We start from the raw sequence: 23378 nt of genomic DNA on the forward strand, positions 1-23378 counted from the left end.
CAGACTCAGGATTGACCCATGCAATGATGGTGTCTGAGATGTAATTTTTGATTGGCGCTTATGAAAGCAAAATATCATCATAACATCTCAAATTGACAAAATGTATGTTTGTGCCGGTGGTGAGTCGGGGCAAAAACTTGAAAGGGATAGTTCAACATTTTGGCAAACTGGCTCATTGCCATAATCCCTATAGCCATAGCAGTAGGTTCGTTACCTTTAATTGTAGGTGCAAGATATTTTTTAGAACGGCCGAGCTGAGCCGCAAGCTGCTCAGAGCTATGCTACGGAGGCTAATGGGATTTTTTGGTTTCCCTAATTCAAACTCACCAAATACACAATCCAACAACTCCAAAATGCTCTGGTGGACAAGTTGTGACCTGCACATTCACCACGCTATGATATTATAATGTAACGTTACAAGACAGAGTTGTTTTAGAGGTAAATTCATACAAAACCGCTGATCCGCGTTTCCGTCGGGAGCAGTTTTTCAGCAAGCAGTCTCTGCATTTGCCTCGAAAACAAATTTGTCCCATAACGTTCCGCTACAGTATTATCTCATAGCGTGGTGAATGTGCAGGTCACAACTTGTCCACCAGAGCGTTTTGGAGCTTTGTGTATTTGATGAGTTTGATGAGGGAAACCAAGAAATCCCATTAGCCTCCGTAGCGTAGCTCTGAGCAGCTCACAGCTCTGCTCCGCTGTTCTAAAAACAGCTTGCACCGACTATTAAAGGTAACGAACCTACTGCTATGACTATAGGGATTATGGCAATGGGCCAATTTGCCAAAATGTTGAACTATCCCTTTAACCGATATCGGTCACCAAGTAGTGAATGTATCGCTCCTGTTCTTCAGAGGTAGATGCAGTGCAATGCAGAGTAACAGCCAACAGGACATTTAATGGATGCTACAGTATATCTCTGGACTTCGCCCACCTACTGTATGTCACCTGTCCCACTGCTCACATGTTGTCCAGTCACAATCAAAAACAGAAACATGAGAATGAAAGAGTGTGAACTAAGAGATGAGCATTTGTTACACTAACTGATTCTTTTTGTGTGTCAGCTTCATTATTTCCTCATCAGTGACTCAGTGTCTTTGGTGGAGGACACAATAAAAAGCTCTCTGTCTGGTTCTTTCCACAGATTTTGTCAGTTTTGACATGAGTCCAACATTTGATGCTTTACTGTTTTCACCTACTGCTCTCAGACTGAGTCATCCTGCTGTGGGACACAGGCTGTTAAAACTTTTATTGTGAAATCAGAGGCCGTGTGTGGATTGATAGAGATGAGTCAGTGTGAATCTCTGTGAGTGGAGCTGCAGACTCAGCTGATGATTCTCTGTAAATTGGACAGAGCAGCGGTTGTTTGTTGTTTGGAGGATCAGAGCTCGGTGTTGATTCAATGCTGGAATTGGATTGAAGCCTCACTGCTCGTGGAGACTGGCAGCTACAGCATAAACTCATTATCAGCAGACTCTGCAGAGTCAATCCCTGATGATGATCATGAACTATATCGTTTTAGATTAAACGTAAACAGTGATGCAGTGGTAAGTTGTGTTTCCTCACAGAAAAAAAGTCTTGGTTCATCACAAACGAGGCCTCATTCTACTGTCTACAAGTCTACATATCACACAGAGTCAGACTTAAACAGCTGCCTCTGGTACATTAACATAGACACTGCCACTGTCAGTGGCTGAGGGAGGCTTGGTGTTCTTGTGTGGCTTGCATTGTTGTTATTGTGTTGTCTGTATTGTTATCTTGTTATTTGTCCTGTTGTTTGTATTATTTGTTGTGTTGTGTGAGTTGCTGTTGTGTTGTCCGTTGTCATTGTGTATCAGGCCTGTCGGATGTGAGGGTGTTGTTGTGTTGTGTTTTTTTGTGTATCAGGCCTTTAAGCTGTTAAACATGTTATTTATGTTGTTGTATTGTTGTAGTTTATGAGGTCTCTCAGTTGTGAGCATATTGCGATGTCTCCATGTTAAAGCTGTTAATATGGCCCTGGTGAGGATTAGTTGCTAACGAGGTTAAGTCCAGCGTCAGCGAAACAGGGGATTGGAGCTCAGGTGCTGCAGCTACTGTACCTGATCCAGATCAGAACATTCAGACCATTGGGGTTCCAGGGAGAACCCCAGTGAAAGAAAGAAAGAAAGAAAGAAAGAAAGAAAGAAAGAAAGAAAGAAAGAAAGAAAGAAAGAAAGAAAGAAAGAAAGAAAGAAAGAAAGAAAGAAAGAAAGATATATGTGTACTGTATGTAGGCCTACTGTATGTGTGTACAGTATATGTACAGATCTTGGTACAATTGATTGTTAATTTGATTAGCAGTGTCTTTTTATGTACCTGTGTGCGTTGGCCTGTATAAATAAGAAAAAAAGAAGAAAAAAAAAGAAAAAAGAAAAAAAAAGAAAGAGAAGTGTAGAGAAAAGAGAGAGAAAGAAAGTGGAAAGAACGTGAAGAAACTCTGCTGTTCTCTGTTTACACACGCATGCATGCATGTGGTTACTGCTCTACCATTGTATTTTAGTGTATGTAAACTCCTAAACCAGGCAAACATGTGTTAATAATCAACAGTGTATATTTTTTATGAAGTTCAAGAAAGCATTTGATTCACAATGTAATCACATATTATCAAAACATGAAGTTAACAATAAATGAACTTACAGACGGTGCTTTCACCATCTCAAAGTAAATGATGGCAGCAGATGAAATTTGTCTGACCTCTTGTCCGCCCGAGAAGGAAAAGGGCTGCTTTCACTGAAGTCACATGACCAAACCAAACATACAGACATAAAATTACTTCCTGTTTTTTAAGTATATTGTTTTGGGGTGTAGCAGTTGAGAGAGACAGGACATAGGGAGACAGAGAGAGGGGGAATGGCATGCAGCAAAGGGCCGCTCCAGTCAGGTTTCGATATGGGGCCAGCTGCGGCGAGGACTACTGTCTCTGCGCATGGGGCGCCGGCTCTACCAACTGAGCTAAACAACGCCCACTACTTCTTGTTTAAACAAAATCACGACTAGAAGGTGCCAAACACTGCTGAAAATCAACTCAAAAGCCTGAGGCAGGTCAATGATCATAATGTCAATTCAATCAATCCACAGGGTTCACTATGACTGACAGCAGCTCCACTGTTCAGACACCAGGGGGCGGTGTGGCCACAGACAGCTGATGGGTGCTCACATCAGCTGACAGGGGGAGGTGGTTAGAGTGAACAGGAGAAGTAGACAGATGTGTTTTTGAAGATCTGATCCCACAGAGCTTGTAATGAGAGTTGAGGATTTGGTTGGTGAGAGGAGACGAGCTCTTGGTCTGTTGCTAACCTAACTTTATCTGAAAATGCATCTGGGAGATTATATGTTGTCAGGGTTGCTGGGCAACAAGTACAGGATCCTCTATGGGCTAGTACACAGAGGTGTGGCCTTCATAAAAACATCCTCTTATCTCTGATGATACAGTTTGTGATTGTTTCACATACAGGTCAGATTCCTCTGGACCACTCCTCCTCACAGCCTTCCTGCTCGCACAGTCTCAGCAGAGACTGATACAAACAGATCCGACCACCTCTAGTCAGGTTATAAAGTCTGACTATTAAGAGCAGAGAGACACAAAAACTAACTGGTAACTGTGAAGTTAATGTAGTGAAGTAGAAAGTACAACCTTTCAAATTTGAGTGAAGTGTATTAGCCAACAAGTAACTTAAAAACTGGAGTAACAACTCCACAAAATGAAATTACCATGAGAAAGTTTAATGAGTGAATGTAAAATCACCTTCAGACTACAGTAGCAGCTCCTTTTTTAATCAGTTTCCGAAATTTTTATATCATCAGTCTGTGGTGTAAATGTCGGGGTCCTCCCTGCAGATTATAGCTATTTAGTATGAATGTCTCACTGCAGACTTGTCTCTTCCCAGGAACGAAAACCCTGAGTTCCTGTCAGAGCAGAGGAGTCGTCCTCTTCAGTCTTCATGACTGTGGACGGATGGAGGACAGTCCTGCTGCCGCTGCTGAAGGTGAAACCAGAGAAAACAATAGAGCTTTCCGTTTCTCATGAACACACTCAGCTCGGTCCGCAGCAGCTTCCTCCCACAGCTGTTTACATAAGGACAGAGGAAATAAGGGTCCAGCTGCTCTGAGACAAACAGACTGAAACTTGAGTCTGGAACGACCTCAGATCCACATCCACCTAATCCAGGTAGTTCCTCTGTACCTGGAATTCCCTACAGAGACATGTTGGGTGGAGCTGTCTTTAGCCTTTGTTACACACTGTGGGGGTGACATGAGTTCATATTCCTGTCTACATGGGTGGGCAGAGCTGGAGTGAGGGTGAAACTGTTTGATGATGTTGTTCTGATGGCGTGAGACCATCAACCTCCAGAAAACTAAACCCTCAAGACTAGTGTTTGTGTGTGAGGATTCAGCTTTTTTTTAAATTAATGTCAGAGGACAATTTTTTGTTTAACATCTTGTAAGTGAGTGAAACAAAAAGTCCAGTCCAGTTTTAACTCTTCTGATCAGTGTCCCCTTCACACAGAGATGGTCTTGAAGTTGACAGGGTTTCAGCAGGTGTATCACCACAAACCCCTTCAACGAGAGATTGTCTGAAGATAATTTGTTGCAAACAATCGATTAATCCCAATTTGTATTTACTTTGAGCACTTATTTACCGTATATACTATTTCTAGCTTTAATCTTTTTTCCTCCTCTTTTTAATCATTTTTCAAAGGATTAGTGTGATGTGACCTTTGACCTGGAGAGTGCCACTTAGATTTTTCTCTCCATTACATTGTAGTGTAAATATGTGTAAATCAATAAAGATAAAGATAGGTGAACGCACACAGTGACCTTGGTGTGTGTGTGTGCGTGTTTGTGTGAATGTTGGATAACAGTAAACGGACCCTCAGTGGGTGGTGATCTCTGCTAATTTTTATCCAGCCAGTCGGTGATAAAGTGGGTGTGGTGGGAGGGTGTGGTGAGGCGAGGTAGGGGGGTTTGTGGGCCCGTCCAAGGTGAGTAAACCACAAGTGGATTATGGCAGGAAGTGACCTCATGTACGCAGGGAGGCGGATTGAACATTCTTAATGTTCAATGAATCTGACTGATTTCTATGAACCACTCAATGCTACGATTGTAATTATTAGTGTCATTATCATCAGTGTGTCAACCAACTTGAACTGAACTGTTTGGCACCAGACTTGTTGCAGATTTGAGGGTGGGGCCAGAGGTTTTAATCTTTAATGTCTTTATTGTCTAAGATTTGTATTGTGTAGGACTGTTTGTCATCAGTGGAGTGGAGATCTCATGAGTTATTATTATCACTGTATGTCTCACCATGTGTTCTCTGTTCTCTTTCGTCCCGTGAAAATGATCCAGTGTTTTTGGACTTTTGGCTACGCCCCCTGACAGCTGGTTCATTAGCACTGCACTAACAATCATCTCAACATGTTTTAACAACAGAATCTAACTTTAAAATGTCTGGAAAAATGCAAATATATCTCAAGCCATCAAATCAAAGTTGAGTCTTTCCACACTTTTGGTCCATAAAGAGAATTAAGTCTGACTTGAGTGAAGTCATGTGACCTCAGTCCCGAACTCTGGGATGACTGTCCGACTTCATCTAGCGACATCATCAGGTCAGATCATGTCCATTTGTCCAGTACTTTGGTTTATATTATATTATTATTATATCAATGTAAGCATGATGTTGGATGTGTCTATTTCGACGTGAAGGTCACATGACTTCCTGTGTCGATTATGAACCAGTTTTCTCACATGAACACAGGATCAGGTATGTGCTTCTGTTAAATCATAAACTAATATGTTAAAATAAACAGGACAGTAAGCGCTGTTACAGTTTGTAAGTTGCATATAGTAAATTTGGTCTTCTAGTCAGGATGTCGCTGCAACGTGAAACTTCGATAGTGTTACTATGGAAACCTAGAGTTCGTTTATACTGTGATGTTCATTAGACTGTTTCAGGCGAGGCTCTGAGCCTCAGTGAGGAATTTCTGCCCATGTGCTTGATGCGATGTGTAAAAGTCTCGTCCACTGAGTCACTGGGCAGCGTGATTGGGCAGATAGGGAGAGAGAGAGAGAGTATGTGTAAGTGAGTGAGCGTGTGTGTAAGTCAGCTGGTATTTAAACACCACACCCTGCTGGTTCTGGTCATAACGGAGCTGTTGCTGCTCGCTGCCTCTGCTGCTTCTCTGAAGGTAAGAAACTCACACTCAGTTTCACTTTAGTGGAAAAACTCCACTGCGCTCGGTCTGTGAATCATAACTCAGAGTATTAAAGAGTTTTGTGTCTTCAACTGTGGAAACACCAGTGGAAACATCTGTAACAAGTCGCTCAGTCTCAGTGAGTCTGTGTGGACTCTGTTAGAAGTTCAGACCAAAGTCTCTCGAGGTGAGACCACACTGCTGCTCTCTGCTGTCCGTCATTATCCGCATGTTCATGTCATTTACTGAGGAAGGGGCGCAGGGTTCTTCTGGGACACTTGGCATCAGGTACCAAATCCACTTACAAAGTAGCAAGCATGAGGATAAAACACTCACTGCTAACTGAAGGCTTTCATTTTGAAGGCTTTCATTTTGAAAGCTTTATTGTAACTTTATTGTCCAGTTGGTTTGACAGTGTGATAAAACACTGACTAGTTTCTACTGGTGTTTAAATGTCGGATCATTTCTGAAGAACAGGAAACAGATGATTTAATGTAAAAAAGCAGACGGGTACAGAACTGAACCAACACATCCACACTGTCAGTCATCACACACGTTAGTTCAGGCTAAGGTAAAGGTTTACTGTGCACGTAGCCTACTTTTACTGTGACACCACCCACGGAAAGTACCTTTTTTTTTTAAAGTATTTTTTGGAGCTTTTTGTCTTTAATAGACAGGACAGTTGAGAGAGACAGGAAATGGGGAGGCAGAGAGAGGGGGAATGACATGCAGCGAGGGCTGTAGTCGGACGCCTGCTCAACCCACTGAGCTACACGGCGCCACTACAGAAAGTACTGTAACATTGTACAGGATGCACTTTAACTGTGACACAACTACAGTAAGCACTTTTACCTTGCGGTAGGACGTAGGAGAATACGTTAAATGGTGATTTTCCCCTTTAAATCTTAGCAGCTGTGGGTCTGTCTGTTGGACTCGGGCCTGTTTGTAACGCCTGTTGCCTGGCAACAAAACACTGACCCTCACACTCTTCCTGTTAACGTTTAGTAAGAGGGCCGAGGGTCGAAGAGACTCCACACTTCAGTGGAGGGAGACAGTGTGTGTGTGTGTGTGTGTGTACCTATGTGTTATGCAACAGGCTCCACATTTCTTCAGACGTATTTGGACCCAGATCTATTTCTCTTATCTGCAGTCACACCCTGTGGCATGCACTAGTCAATAAACCAAACCCACCTCTGAGCTCTCACTGAGGTGTTTACAGCCACAGCAGCAGGCAGGAAGAGGAGGAGGAGGAGGAGGAGGAGGAGGGGGAGGAGGTGGAGGAGGAGGAGGGGGGGGGTAATTAGATGTGAGGTGTAGTGAGAGTCACTGATTTAAACTGACCTGTGGCTTGGTGGTGAATCAGGCGCTTGTGTCATCTTCAAACTGTAGTGGAGAGGAAACTTTTAAACATCTGGAAACATCAGGATGCCACACCTGCCTCTTCTGCTATCCCCACACTCTGATCTGCTGAAGTGAAGGAGGGTCAAGGGTCAAAGGTCAGATCCACAGGGCAGCAGCTAATACAAATGTAATAGGAACGAGAGCATCAGACACACAAGAATCGAGAATGTCACCTGGGAGACGTCCTGCTGTCATCCATCTGCTCATCTGCTCATCGATCGTCAATCGTCAATCGTCAATCATCTAATCACGCCCCCTTGTTTCATCACTTCTGTTTTCGACAAAGTTTGGCAAACTCAATTAAAACTTAAACAACAAAGCTGCTGTAACATGTACAGTGTTATGTTTAAATACAGTCTGTGGTCTCTCTGCAGGTCTGTCGTTATGGCGCTGGTGTCTGAGTTTCTGGGTCAGTTGACCCTGTCGTATGGAGGGGTGAGTCATATGCACCTGAAACTCAGGAAACAGGATTTAATCTTACAACAGACACATCTGCACTTGCACTGCTACACTCTACACTGTCAGAGCTCAGGTTAGAGGCTGCACACCTGAGCACAGGTTACACAAAAATGCTCCTGTGTGAACTAATACTGGTAATAATCAATAGGTGGGTGGTTGTGCTGAGGGAGGGGTCAGAGAAGCGTCGGCAGGTTCACACTGTCCAGATATCAGCCCTAATCAGATCGATGGATTTGTAAAATGGAACACTGAATAACTACACATTATTCATTGTTAATAAACCAAATATTTACAATATGTCAGTGGTTGATAAGATAAAAGTTCCAGTATATTGATTTTTTATAAACACTTATTAATAAGGAAATTCATAATTAATTCAGGTAGCTACAAAGTCATCCTAATGAAGCAGAAAATACAATTATTATTTTTTATTAATCCAGGATTAAACATATATGTTTATAAATCACTGACTAATTAGTATCACTGTAGGAGAATTCTTTATGAATGATGAATTATTGAAGTATTTAATAATGTTAACTAATGCTAGTGTGTAGCAAAGCAACTAATCATTAGCAGGTTCAACTGCTCCTCAAACTTGAATCCATCGGATGGAACAAATCAATAAATGAGTACAGGACGTCAGGTGGTGACAGACGAGTATTTCACCTCTGCCTCTCACATCCTGTTTGCCTGTTCTCTTGTTAATCTCTCTCAGATTATCAGACCACACACACACACACACACACACACACACACACACACTGTATCCACATACTCTCATATCTTAACTACCTGCAGCTCTGTGCTGTTTTACACCCTCATAAAGCAGGTGAGGGGGGCGTGGCCTGTTCTCCACCCAGAGCTGATCTAGAAATGAGCCTGATCAATGATTCACTCAGATACAGTGTGAACTCATGAAGAGACTCAGGTCACGTCTCTCCATCACCTGTGTATGCAGGTGTTTAAGGTGTTTCCACGTATCTCAGCACACTGTCTCTAACATGTGTCTCTGTCCATAGGAAAAGGAACCTAAATTCCCCACTGTGGTGCCCATACGAGACTTTGACCCGGCCAAAGATGCCGCCAGGATCGAGACAGCCATCAAAACCAAAGGTGAGACAGTCCAGTAACACCACTGCTCCCCTCTCAAGTGCAACAAACCACAAGTGTGAGGGAATTGAACCTGTGAAGCAGATCGTACAGCTCCTCTGTGTCTGAATGCAGAGTGCAGGGTTTCCAGTTGGACTGACTCAGCCTCCTGTGAGAGCAGTGGGAGAAGCAGGACGTCAGAGTTTCCATCTCTAGATATGAAACTGATGAAACACAGTTGAACCTTTTCACTGGTTCATAATGTACTTTGAAGAACTGAGAACATTTAGTCTCTGGAAACAATGAGGCAGCTTTACTCACTACTACAAGGACCAAAAGAGCAATGTTTAAGGGCTTAGGAAAGTCTACAAGATGAACAGCACTGGAAATGTCAAAGCTTCTGTTGTACTGCACCAGCTCACTTTCAGCATCTCAGACCAAAACTACAGTAAAGCTTTGTCAACAACAGCTTCCTCCTTTCTTAGGTTACTGTCACACGATTAACTGAATAAAGTTTCCCTGTCAACAAAAGTCGAGCTAATCACAACTATTAGCCTGGTTAGCCAGCGAGCTGACAGTGAGGTAACTGACAGGCATCAGGCAAGGCAAGGCAAGGCAATTTTATTTGTATAGCCCGTTTTTACAAACAGTTTGTCTCAAAGGGCTTTACATGGCATCGTAACAACATCCTCTGTCCTTAGACCCTCACATCCACTGAGGAAAAACTCCATGGAAAACCCTTTTAACAGGGAAAAATCTGAGAAACCTCAGGGTGAGCAACAGAGGAGGGATCCCTCACCCAGGACGGACAGACGTGCAATAGATGTTGTTACAGACAAGAAAACAGTTTACAGTTTATCAGCTAAAGTTGCCATACTACTGTCCGACACTAATGAAGATAGATACAGCCAAGCAACATTATGAAGCATCAACCATTTGAGATAACCTCTGAACTCTGAAGCATGACTCTGTTTCCTGCAGGAGTGGATGAACAGACCATCACCGACATCCTGACCAGACGCAGCTATGAGCAGCGGCGGGAGATCGCCTTCGAGTATGAGCGAATTGCCAAGAAGGTTGGACAGCAGAATAGAGATGTGTTTAGTACATTATTCAGATACTGTCATATTTACATAAAGATTGTAAAAATATTTGTAAAAGTTGAAGAGAAGTTATATTTTCAAAATGATCTATATTTGATGCTCCTCTTTAAACCTCTAAACCAAACAGTACCTTGCTCTCTAGCAAATAATTGCTTCAACCTGGTTGTTAGTTTGAAATGAATGAATAAAAATACATACATAAACAAATATGTAAATTCAAATTTCATATCTGTGTGTGTATGTTTTCAGGATCTGATGATGGCTCTGAAGGGGGCGCTGTCTGGCTCTCTAGAGGCTCTGATGCTGGGCCTGATGAAGAGCACCGTCCAGTACGATGCCTCCGAACTGAAGGCCTCCATGAAGGTCAGAGGTCACACATCAACTTAATATGTCTGGAGGTGGCGCTCTACAGTACATGAGCACTGCCACACACTATGTTTCAGACTGGAGTTTCATCTGTCTGATGTTAAGCAGCACTGTTATGAACATTGAGGAGTTTTACCTGTTGTCTTACCTGTGGTGTGTCTGTGTGCAGGGTCTGGGGACAGATGAGGAGACTCTCATTGAGATCGTCTGCTCCAGGAGCAACGAGGAGCTGATGGAGATCAAGAGGGTTTACAAAGACAGTAAGAAGCTTTTGTGACAACAAACACAGCTCGTATAATGAATCTGATCCTTATTAATCAAAGAGAAACAGGTTCAGATCCAGATCCAGCTCTGATCTGGTTTTGTTTGTTGGGGCAGAACAGCTGCGAGGCAACAAGCAGCAAATTGTTTGTTGTTTGTTTGTCATAGCTTCACTTTATTAACTTAACTTCTACTTTGTGTTACAGTGTTTAAGAAGGATCTGGAGAAAGATGTCGCAGGAGACACATCAGGAGACTTCGCCAAACTGCTGCTGGCTCTGGTTGAGGTAGATCCAAGACGCTGGACTTTTATTGAGAAAGTCATGACAGATTCAAACTGACTGAACATGAGAAACAAATTAGAAACTGATTCTCCTCTTCATCTTTAACAGATTAACTGTTAATCCTATTGTTTTTCATACCTGCAGAATTTGTTAGATGTTTTTATTTTTGAACAAGAAAACATTGATTTGATCATGAGGATAAACCCAGAGCTACTGTTGGTTACCATGGTTCTTCCACTGACCTCAGTGACCTTGTTGATCCACAGACGAAGAGAGATGATCCCTCCAACGTGGTCGACTACGAGGTGATTGACGCAGATGCCAGGGTGAGTCACAGCGGTCTTGTTTCTAAACAAGAAAAAGATGTGTTAGTCGGTTTGTTTGGTGTCTCATGTCTCCTCTGTCCTGGTCTCAGTCTCTGTATGAAGCTGGAGTGAAGAGGAAGGGAACCGATGTTATGACCTGGATCACCATCATGTCTCAGAGGAGCGTCCCCCACCTGCAGAGAGGTAAACTACACCTGTTCACCTATGGAGTCACATGATGAACCATCGCCTGACCAGAACCTCAGATCCTGAGAGTCCTGAATCAGGTTTTTATCATCTGAACAATTTTGATATTTTTTGTAGATCATTGGCAATCTTCTATTTTGAAATACAACATTCTTTTTACATGTAGCACCAAAGTTTTTTTTCATATTGAACATCAATGGTCACTAAGTTTAGCTATTTGACACATCATTCAGTGTTTTTAGTGAGGGGTCAGGGTTCTCCTGTAACACCTGTATTGGTGACACCAATATATGACACAAAAGAAAAAAAAAAGGATTTCTCTGGATTAAAACATTGTAAGCATTTGGGATGACATAAGAACACAACTAAACTAAATAGTCTGTTCAGTTTTAAGACATTGTGGAAAGGTTATAGATTATAACTTACATGTGGGCCAAATAAACAGTTCAATAAAACACAGTAATATTTTTGGAAGATTTAAACCTAAAGCCAGAGTCTCCTCTGTAAATATTCACTGAGCTGGTCCATATGTAAATCAGAGTGTTGGAGTCAGAGCTGTTATGATATAGTACCTCTGACAACCACTAGATGCTGCCATAGGAGAGCTTTAACCGCATTTGGTGAAGAGGAAAAATGGCAGTGTCTCTGTTGTCTGGCTCATGGTCCTGTTTGTGTCTCAGTCTTTGACAGGTATAAGAGCTACAGCCCCTACGACATGAAGGAGAGCATAAGGAAGGAGGTAAAGGGAGATCTGGAGAAGTCCTTCCTCACCCTGGGTACGTCCAACCAACTCCTCATCAGCACCAGGCAACAGCTCATTACAGCTCTGCTCAAATGCTGGATGACACCAACAAGGTTTTTCTGGCAGCAATGGAGTTTAAAAGGAAAAAAACCCAAAAAAAACTAGATTTAATTCTGTCACACAAAACCTTTAAACTCCAGTTTAACCTGTGATCTCTAGTCAACTTTAGGCCTCCAGCTGAGGAGGTTTAACTTTTACAATGGCTGGGTTATTAAGATGGATTTGACAAAATGGAGTTTCTCAGAGAAAACTGAGAGACAGACTTCACCCACTGTTTTATGATGAAGATGAATTTGAATGGAGCTGAACAGGAGACTGGGCTGAGAGACAGAAACCCAGCTACACCACAGAAGCACCAACTTCATGACTACTAAAAAGCAATGCTAGCTAGTAATGCAATGTTTGATTTAGAAACCCAGCAGATTATGTCTATATTTATTTACACATTTATTTAATTTTAATACACACACTTATTAAACTCAGTTTAAATTAGTTTTGAATAAATTAACTTGGCTTCTCCTAACCGAGTTTAATTTGAAATGGTGCAACAGAGCTTGGCTTAATTTAAACCTGGACTAACTCATTTTAAACCTAGTTTTACTAAATCAGACCTTGTTGGTGCAAACCAACCAGTGTTGTAATGTTCGGTTGTCAGGAGGACTCTGGTTCTCGGTCCAGGTCTGAACACCGTGATGTTCAGTTCCTTCACATCATTCATATTTTCCCAGTGTCTCCAGTTCTGTGGCTGATCAGAATCCCTGTCTCTGTCCACAGTGGAGTGCTTTGAAAACAGGCAGCTGTACTTCGCCAACAGACTCAGTGATGCCATGAAGGTATTTTTCCATCAGCACTGATAAACTCACTCTCAGCAGGTGAACGTGTGACTATCACTCACTGACACATCCTCCATGTTTCTTCTGTGCAGAGTAAAGGGGCGAAGGAGAAGGTGGTGACCAGGATCATGGTGTCTCGCTGTGAGGTCGACTTGATGAAGATCAGGACAGAGTTCAAGAAGCAGCACAAGCGGTCGCTCTTCCAGACTATCGCTGTAAGTACATGTACATGCAGCCCTACAAAATGAGACGACTTTCCTCTTAGCTTTACAATAGATTTTAAAATTTTACTGATCACTGTTAAAATCCACATTGGTCTGACTCCAAGGTACAAATCAGAAGTGCTGGCGTTTTATGAGCTGCCTGCAGCCTTAGATCCGCAGGTGGAGACCTGTCGTTCCAGAGTAAAGGCTTAAATCTAAAATCTTCTTAAAAACCCTCTTTTACAGACTTGCTTTTATGTGATGGTGTCTCCTTTTGGCTTTTCTATCGTCTTTTATTCTTTATCTTATTGTATCTTTTCTTATTCCTCTGTTATAGTTCCATTGCATCCTATTTTTTTTGTTGTGGTTTTATTTCATTTTATTTCGTTTTTATTGGTTTCTATTTGATTTTATTGCTTTTTGTCTTCTTTTATGGCACTGTTTTATTCACCTCCTCTGATCTTTTTTTTTTCCTGTAGTTGTGCTTTTATGTCAAAGCACTTTGTGAACCCCTGTTTTTAAGGGTGTTTGAATGAATAAGGAATGATTGTGGTAGCAGCCTCTCTGTGACAGAACAGGTGCCGTCATGTCTCACACAGGAACAGGCCAGTGAACACAGCACAGAGAAGTTATTTGTGATCAGCTATTTCACCGACAGTTTCAAATAAAACAAACCCAAAAAAAAAAAAATAAATTAAAAAATCATTGAGATGTATCAAATTCTCCAACTGAGACAAAATTTAGGTTAAAACATAATAGGACTTTATATTTGTGAATCACAGGAAACTATATTGTAATTATGGGAAGTACTTTTACTGTGATACTGGAGATACAGGAAGTTTTTTTATTGTGATACTGGACCTACAGGAAGTTGTAATTGTTGTTATTGTTTGTGTGTTTACAGGAGCACACTAAAGGCGACTACCAGAAAGCTCTACTCAGTCTGTGTGGAGGAGACGACTAAGACCTCAGCTATGTGTGGACTCGGTTTCCCAGAGGGCAACTGGGTTTGAGATGTCAACTAACTGCAGATTGTCTTACAGTGTTAGAGCCCGTTGTTGTTTTCATGTGAAACATATCACCTCCCTCTATCTGAGCAGCTTCTGTGTGAGAAATAAAAACTTTTTACCTAAATATGTTTGTTGTTTGATGGAGTTGCCAGTAGAGGGAAACACACACACAGAAAAACACAGAAAATAAAATCTACATTTTCTTTAAATGTCCGTTGTAGGGATTTCTTTGCAGTAAGGTGAACACATCATAAATTCACTTTAAACCTATGACTGTTAGTGATCATGATGAAATAATCAATCCCCGAGTCTCATTTTAGGACTTTGTGTCTCATATACTGTACACACGCATGCACATGCACTCGCACACGCACACTACCAGCCACTAACAGGTAGCTGTCTTCACAACTGGCCTTTTTGTGTCCCTGTGAGTTTTTGCAATGTGGCCTGTGTTGTTGTTGTTTTCTGAATTTGTAGCTCGTTGTGTCTCTGCATGTGTTTTCTTAAGTGGCAGTTAGTCGAGCCCTCAGGGCCATTGAGTCTCACAGTTTCCTCCTTTATGATGTTCAGCAGATTTCTCAGAAATAATCCTGATACCCTGTTATATCTTATATTAACACAACAAGGCAAGAAAACAAAAAAAAAAGGCAGAAAAGATTAAAATCAACAGAAACAAATCTGGTGATCACAGCACAAACATGATGATGCTCATGATGTGTTCTTCACACCATTTATGTCTGTACTGTCATTATATCAAGACAAACATGCATACAGTATCTACACACACAGCATAGACCCTCCACATGCATGTGTGCAAAGAAAACATAAAACTGAACAGCTTTCATTGACTTTTATCATATAAATAGTCAACCAGCTCTACACAGTTTGATTGTTATTGCTTTAAGTTACCGTCTTCTACTTTTTTTCCTTTGTTAACAATTTCCTACAAGAACATGTTTCATTTTTTATTTGGTTCCCTCGCTTCCCTGAACTTCAATGTAAAATATCTGACCAATCAATAGGCCTATATTAATTTTTTTTTTTTTACATGTTTAAACAATCTGTCTGTAATCATATTTTTTTCCACATTCAAGATGAATAAAACCACAATAATATTTTGGACTTTCAAAGCCTGAAGTCAGAATGAGGAAGACCGATGGCCCAACTCTCTGTCCACTGTGCTTTTAAGGCAGCGGATCAGTTTATTTGAAGGAGTAGAAACTACAGTAAGTTTCTGCCATTATTTATTTTCCAAGAAATTCTGTGTCTGACGTCTGTTGGGAAAAGTGCTGATGAAATGAAGAAGCTGCGCCTCTCTCTCCTGAGGACGACTCAGTGTTTGTTGGATCAAAGTTGTTATTTGATGTGAAAATATTGGTTATTAATGATGCCCCTGTAGACCCACATACACACATATTTGTGCTGTGTGTTTGTGTAATCTCACATTAATTCATGTTTGATAATTAAATCCAGAGGATTCAGATAAAAAGATTCCTTCACTGCTGCAGGTTGTTTTTCCTTTAATCATTCGTAGGTTTTTTATTGTTTGTTTGCTGCTAATTTTTTAATTAAAGATGCTGATTTTACCTCCAGCAAAAAAAGCTCATTAGTATTAATGAAATAGAAGAGACAGTTTGTGCTGTGACTGAAATCAAAGACAGCTGCTGCTGTCAACAGACACTGACCAGTAGATGGAGGTAAAGTTGGAGGTGATCAGCCATGGACACCGACTGGAGAGGAGGGTGTGAAGCTGCACTCTGAAAACAAAGATGATGAGATGGAGATGAGAGTGTTGTAATGTCAGTGAGGATAAAGACTGTCTCATCGTTACTCTGCCGACTGTTTGTGTCTGTGATAGAAGAAGAAGTAGAAAAATGATTAGGTCCGTTACACCTGGGGAATCTGTGAGCTAGTTTAGCTACACATCGATAGCCTAGCCCAGTAGTTCCCAACCTTTTCTGGCTCGTGACCCCTTTTTGACATCACAAATTTCTGGCGACCCCGTCGATCAAGATGCACCAGCTCAGATATTTATATATGCTGCAACTCGATTTAAATTTATAAAAGTATACAATAGCCTACAGTTGTTTAGGACTGTGTGGTGTTTTAATCATAATTTAAAAAAGAATAATAATTAGTTAAAAAATATATTTTTTATCAATTACTAGACATTTCAGGCGACCCCATTTGAATTCCAGGCGACCCCACATGGGGTCCCAACCCCAAGGTTGAAAAACACTGGCCTAGCCTCTTAGGTCAGCTACATTTTCATAGCCCAGGCTCTCAGCTTAGCTTGGCCACTGAATGGATGCTCCACTTTGGCTTCCAGTAAATAAAATCGCTGACAACACACACGACTTGTGTTTAATCAGATGCTGCTCAATGCTACGCAAACGCAACCTGCTACATTCACAGTCTCATGTCACTCAGCTGATCGCAGTCTGAGCTTGTCTGACATCTGGTCATGTGATCAGTCCATGCAGACTCACCTGCACTCAGGTAGGCTAAACACCTCACATCCAAAACAGTGTCCAAGCCCCGCCCGCCTGCTGCTGCCAACTGAGAATCTGACTGTGAGAAATGCACTTTCCACCTTTTGATGCTTTTATAACCCAACCAAACAAACAATCAAACAAAAAAAAAATATGATCAAAGGAACTGGACATAAAACTTTTTCGCTGACGGCTGATGATAAAATCCACCATAATTTCTTTTGGAAGAATAAAGCTGTGTGGGTTTACTGATCAGAAACCATAGTTCTCCACCTTGTCTTCCTTCCTATAAGTGTGTAGTGACAAACACAACATACTGTAAAACAACCAACTAAACAAACAAACATCAGCTCTTTGTGTCTCTGGGTGAAGCCTCCTCTGGTTTATGATGGTTGAGTCGCAACTTTGATGAGAGCATCAGCCTGTTTATGTTTATCACCAATAAAAGATTAAAGATGCAGCAAAGACACAAAAAAGAAGAAGATTTACAACCACAGCCACCACCACCTGACCATCATAAAGACGACGATGATGCAAAGCATGCTGGGACGGCACATCCTCAGCTCCTTTTCCAACAAGAAGCTAAATCAGAAGTCCTGTGTGTGTTGGACTGAACGATCAACGCCTGATGATTCTTCTTATTGTCACTAGGTGAAACAAAGTAGAAAACGTGTTCATCAGAGATCAGCAGGTCAGTAAGATCTGACGGTTCAGCCTCTGGAGAGCAGGGATTTTTTCCTTCTGTTATAGATAGATCAATAGATAGAGACAAATATAATGAAGTCAGCTGCTCTCTCTCTCTCGCTCTCTCTCTCTGGATGTTGACCTTCTGGCCTGTATGAGTGTTATTTGTTTAAAGCAGAGCTAATCCTCAATTGCTATGCTCCCATAATCCCATCCCCACCACTCCCTCTCTCCCCCCTCATCCTCTCTCCCTTCCCCGCAGACCTTTAGGCAAAGCAGAAATCACCACAACATCCACTCCAACATGAACCAAATGTCAAACCAACGAGATAATTACAGACGCCAACCTCCACCCTCTGGAAAACACATGATCATGTGATGACTGTGACGGTGAATCGAGGAGGAAGAACACGGGTCTGAGTTCAATATTAATCTACCCGAAATCACAAAAGTTGAAATATTTTATTAATGTTTCTTTAAAAAAGTAAATTTGCTGACGGAAGTGAGTCTGTGCTGCTAAGAGATTAAACCTAAACAGACCAACTAATCACTTCACACACACAAAATCATTTAGAATAAAATATTAGGCTATGTTAATCAGTTAAAACTAGTCAGTTGAGACTAAAGACAGTGGACAGAGATATAAATACACTTTATTCATGTTCTTATTGATTAACAAAAAAATTATTTGGTAATTTTTGCAAAAAATAAATAAAGGGGAAAACTGATTTCAACTCCTCTTGATATTACAATTTAATTATGACGCAGCTAAAAAAGGAAAAGGCATCAACATTATTGTAACAGCTTTTAGTTTAGTTTGTTAGTAGGCTATTAATACATCCTCATCAGACTTAACAGGTGACACATTAACGTGGAACAAGTGAAGACAAATATAATTCACTCACTATTTCTGGACTGAGGATTAAATCTACAGCAGCTTGACAGTCACAGAGACTTAAGCTCTTTGGGGCTCTAAACCAGTGTTTTTCAACCTTTGGGTCGGGACCCCATGTGGGGTCGCCCATAATTCAAATGGGGTCGCCTGAAAATTATTGATAAAAATATTTTTAAAACGAATTATTATTCTTTTAAAAAATATGATTTAAAACCCCACATACAATCCTAAACAACTGTATTCTATACTTTAACTTTCTCGAATTTAAATCGAGTTCAAATAAAATGCAGCATCTAAAAATATCTGAGCTTGCGCATCTTGATTGACAGGGTCGCCAGAAATTTGTGATGTCAAAATGGGGTCATGAGCCAGAAAAGGTTGGGAACCACTGCTCTAAACTGATAACAGATGGATAATCAAAGTGACCTGTGGAAACCATGCCTGAAAAATAAGCTGCAGACTTTTTTTGTCACATCAACTAATCAATTAATAAACTAATCATTTCAGCATTAGAGAAAATGAAGAAACTGCTGTGTGCTGTGTTGCTGGGGCCTCAAGGGCCCCCGGGGCCCGTCAGGACTTTGATGCAGTAACAGTGAAGAAGCTTAATCAAGTTCTTCAAACCAGTTTTGAAATGAAATTCATATCTTCCTCTCGTAAACCATCAAAATCATCACTATCATCAATCAATAATTGGACTCTGATATTTGAACTTCCTGTTTCAGCTTCATGGCTGATGTGTTAAAAACAAGGGGAAAAAACAGTTTCTCTGTTTCAAATAATCATCATGAATCTTGTCTAGCCCCACTCGTGGAGAACCACCGGAGGGGATGATGGGTGTCTCATGCCCCCAACCTCAGACAACCTCTCTCTCTCTCCCTGGTTACCGCACTCTCACTCTGTCTCCGCCTCAGGTTTGGTTTTAATGGCAACGAGCTGCGGAGCTCTGTTCTCACTCGTTTGGCCGATGGCGGTGACGTCACTGTCACCTGCAACCAATCAGGTCAGAGGTCAGCGGTAAGAGTTGGAATCATCATCAGGGCTCAGATAAAATCTAACACTGAAAAACAATGCATTTTCCAGGAAATTTAATTAGACTAAAAGATGACAATAATTCACAACAGATTCGGTGTCTTCAGCTCTAATCGAGGCTTCAAGTCATGAATTCTGATGAGGGCACCCGGCTGCCACATGTTTAGCCGTACTCCCCCCTTCCCACACACACACACTCTACCCCCCCATTCTGCAAAGTGAACAATTAAGAAGCGGGCCGCTAATTAAGCGCAGAGATCAAGCGCCTTTCTCTTCTGGCCCCCGGAGGAGGCGTCTCCATCGGGCCTTTGATCAAAGCGACGCCCAGGGGGGTGGCGGTGGCGGTGATGGTGGTGGGGCTCCTCCTCCGGCTAAACGCAGATTAAGGCTCCGCTCATTGCACTGAGGAGAGAGACCTAAAAACTGACACCGGCAGAGAACACGACAAATATTTCCTGCTGAAGAGGATCCATGAAAGTCGCAGCTTGTTGAATCATCATTACTCGCACAAAGATGCGGCCGTGGCCAAAAACACTTGTGTGTTTGTGAGTCAAAACAAAGACTGTATTTTCAGGCGACTGCTTGTTCCCTGTGATTCTGCTCTGCAAAGCCAAATGCAAATGAAACCCGGCTCTGCAACTTTAAAATTTTTATTTATGCCCGCCTACTGAGTCGCACATGTTTAATCTTGCCATTTCTTCTTCTCCTGCTCTTGTTCTTGGGGAATATGCAAAGTTTATCAGGCCTGCATCCTGACTTTCATGTCGGGTCTTGGCTTCTTGACGGAGCTGCCGACAGACGCTGAGAGAGATTGAGGAGTCAGGTAGAGCAGCGTCAGCCCGCGGCTCCGTCAGCGCTGACGCCCGTCTCTGCTAATGCTCCCTGACGGGCTCCTGATGCCAGCCCTTCATTAGAAATATTTTTAAAGGGGCTCCGACCTTCTGCGCGCCCCGTCCGGGACCCGAGCGCTGTGTGCACGAGCCTTTGATTTCTGCTCCTCCATGGGTTTCAGGCTTGTCATAATGACAGCGCTGCCTGACAGCTCCTCATCACACGCCTTGTGTCGTCTTTTGTGGGAAGTTTTGCAACAATTAGCATAAATATTTCATCTCCTTCCGCCCTGCGTCGTCCCTGCTGCTGCTGCTGCTGCTGCTGAAACAGGATCCGGCTGAGCACGTCCCAGAGATGTCACTGAGCGCTGCCGGAAAACGACAAACCTTTGTAAAGTGTACTTTTCTCCCCATTAACATACAAAGATGAAGCAGGAGAGGCAAACAGCCAAACACATGTTCCCTTTGTGGAATCTTTTATTGAACATATTTGGGAGCAAAGAGAGTAAAGTTTGATTACCAAGCGAACTGTGAGTGCAGCTATGCTAATCTCCCTGCTGCATTTATCAGATATACTTGTACACATTATTTATTTCACACCAACTTATTTACATTCTAGATGGAAAGCCATCCGCTGGAAGTTTACTGAGGGAATCATTGTTCTCTGCTCTGCTGACGACGACGCTCTGAGTTACGACGAGTGGGGGAAAGTCAAGAAACTTTCAGGTAAAGTAGTGCAGCGAAGTGACGGGGTGATGAAGTTTCCCTCAGTCGGCGGCTTCACTCCGATCATAATGAAGGTGCAGTCGCATCAGAAAGGCTCCTAATGCTGTGCCAATTAATCTGACTGTCTGCATACGCCTGCAGCCATCAGCAGCAAAATTAAATATATACTTAGATCTGATTTCAAAGGAGCTGTAAACCCTCTCTGGCTCCAGCGCCCACTGTGGAAGACTTTACTTAAGCTTGAGGAAGAGCATCATTAAAATTAAAGGCGACGAAGGGAAGCAGAAGATTTCAGTGCTCCCGCCTTCGGCTACTGCTCAGCACTTCAAAACAAACGGCTCGGCCGACGAATCCAGACTCCGCTCACACTCAGCTTCACTGTCTTATGCTGTTTTGAGATGACACACACACAGACACAAATAAAAACGCATACAAATCAATGATGAAATTAATGTGGCCACTGATTCACAACTGTTAGAGTTCGTCACAGATTCACAAAGACAATTAATATTTCTAATACAGTGTTTTCACCAATGTATTTACAAAATGATGCAATCTAATTGTTAACTTGTCCTAAAGTTATATTAGGAGGCTAACTCGCTAGGCTAGTTAGTAAGAATTTTTTCATAGTGACCTAAATTTCATTTTCTATGTTGTATTTTGATTTGATCTGAAAAACCAGCGACAAAAATGGCAGGCATCTTGAATTTTTTGAGTGGCTAAAGTGTTTATCACATGAGTGATGGCAAAAAAGGATTGGATGGATATGGACATATGGACGTTTTCTCTGTGACTCTGCCCACAGGTTTCTGAAGCTCAGAGTAAGCTGCTCCTGTGTCGCCATGTTGGCATTGTCTGACTCCGCCCCCTGACCCCTGACTGGGGTGGGTGTGGCGGCTGTGGCCTGATTTGAGTTTTGAGACAATTATTGAGCCACATAATGCTCAACTGTGTTGTTTCTCAATACAATTATGTTGTATGAGACTCACAATCAACAGAGCCGATCAGGAAGTGTCAACAACCTGATGTTGCTATTTTTACAGCTGACGAACATCTATACTATACTGATACAAATTGTGTCTGTGGTCTCTCATGTTTTTAACATCTAAATCTCCCTGAACCTCTCTGTCGTCTGTCGCCGGGCGGATCAGACTCCGTCAATGAACTTCTAACAGAACTGTCGTATAAACTGACTCAGTCAGCTGTGACCTCATCTCTGATCCTCCTCTCACACACATACATCATCAGCATAATAACCCTCATCTACAGCCCGACCCCCACCCCCAGGTGACCACACTCCCCTACCACACACAGCTCAGCAGCGGGATTTATGATCAGCCGAAAGATCAACGTGTCGAACCAAGGAGCCTCCTGCTCAACCTCAACTTCTTTCCTCCCGAGCCTCCACCTCCTCCTCCTCGGCTCCTTTCTCTTTTTCCTGCTGAGTGTCCACCTCCTCCTCCTCCTCTGCTCCTCTCTCTCGATGACTTATTATCACCTCCTGAGAATATGCAAATGGCAGCGTGTGGCCCGTGTGTGTTTTGATGGAGGAATACAAATCACCGCAGACATGACACTTTTTTAATTTTCCTGATGAATGTAAAGCTTCAGGAGGAGGAAGGATTGATGACGGGCTGTAATGAACTCTTTAGTGGAGCCACTCACAGGCTTTTCATTACACTGTCCTGTGAGGAGACGCTCACTGCTCCTCCTCAGAGCCTCAGACCTCCACCGCCCTGGTCCAGGCCGCTGAAAGTAATCTGATTTCAGATAGAAGAAGAAGAGCCCTGATGATGAATCTCAGTTCACTAATATAGAGCCCTAGTTTACTGTAATTGTGGTAATTATGTTTGTTTGACTGAAAGAGATGCTTATGTTGTTCCCATCATCCATGAAGATTCGCTTTCCTCGACTCAACGATTTTGGAGATAAGCATCATGGATGTGCCACTGACAAATCTGCAGCCACCAAGGAACGTTTCCAGCACTTTGTTGACTCCATGTCACATAGAATTAAGGCCGTTCTGAAAAATCCAGAGAAAACTGATAGAGCAGGTTGAGTTGTTGAGTAGTGTTTCTCATCAGTTTATTGTCCATTGGTGAAGTCATAGTAACTTTGTGAGCTGTGGGAGTCAGTGTTCGTCACAGATCTGAGTCTTAGTACGAATCTCACTGGTTTCCAACAT

At 42.2% G+C, this 23378-nt stretch overlaps 1 protein-coding gene across 1 annotated transcript; it reads left to right on the top strand.

The window, feature by feature from the left end:
* The first annotated feature begins 6161 nt into the window (after positions 1-6161).
* Positions 6162-14658, top strand: LOC146990075 (annexin A2-like). The gene is made up of 13 exons (XM_085768718.1): positions 6162-6206; positions 7988-8048; positions 9092-9185; positions 10143-10237; positions 10514-10627; positions 10800-10890; positions 11098-11177; positions 11441-11500; positions 11590-11683; positions 12367-12462; positions 13263-13321; positions 13414-13536; positions 14429-14658. Exons 2-13 carry the CDS (start codon positions 7998-8000, stop codon positions 14486-14488), a joined length of 1017 nt encoding a protein of 338 aa, XP_085624844.1. The 5' UTR covers positions 6162-6206; positions 7988-7997; the 3' UTR covers positions 14489-14658.
* The last annotated feature ends 8720 nt before the right edge of the window (positions 14659-23378 follow it).

The sequence above is a fragment of the Trachurus japonicus genome, chromosome 3 (genome assembly GCF_045865225.1).
Source record: "Trachurus japonicus isolate A0001 chromosome 3, Traja_1.0".
NCBI lineage: Eukaryota > Metazoa > Chordata > Actinopteri > Carangiformes > Carangidae > Trachurus > Trachurus japonicus.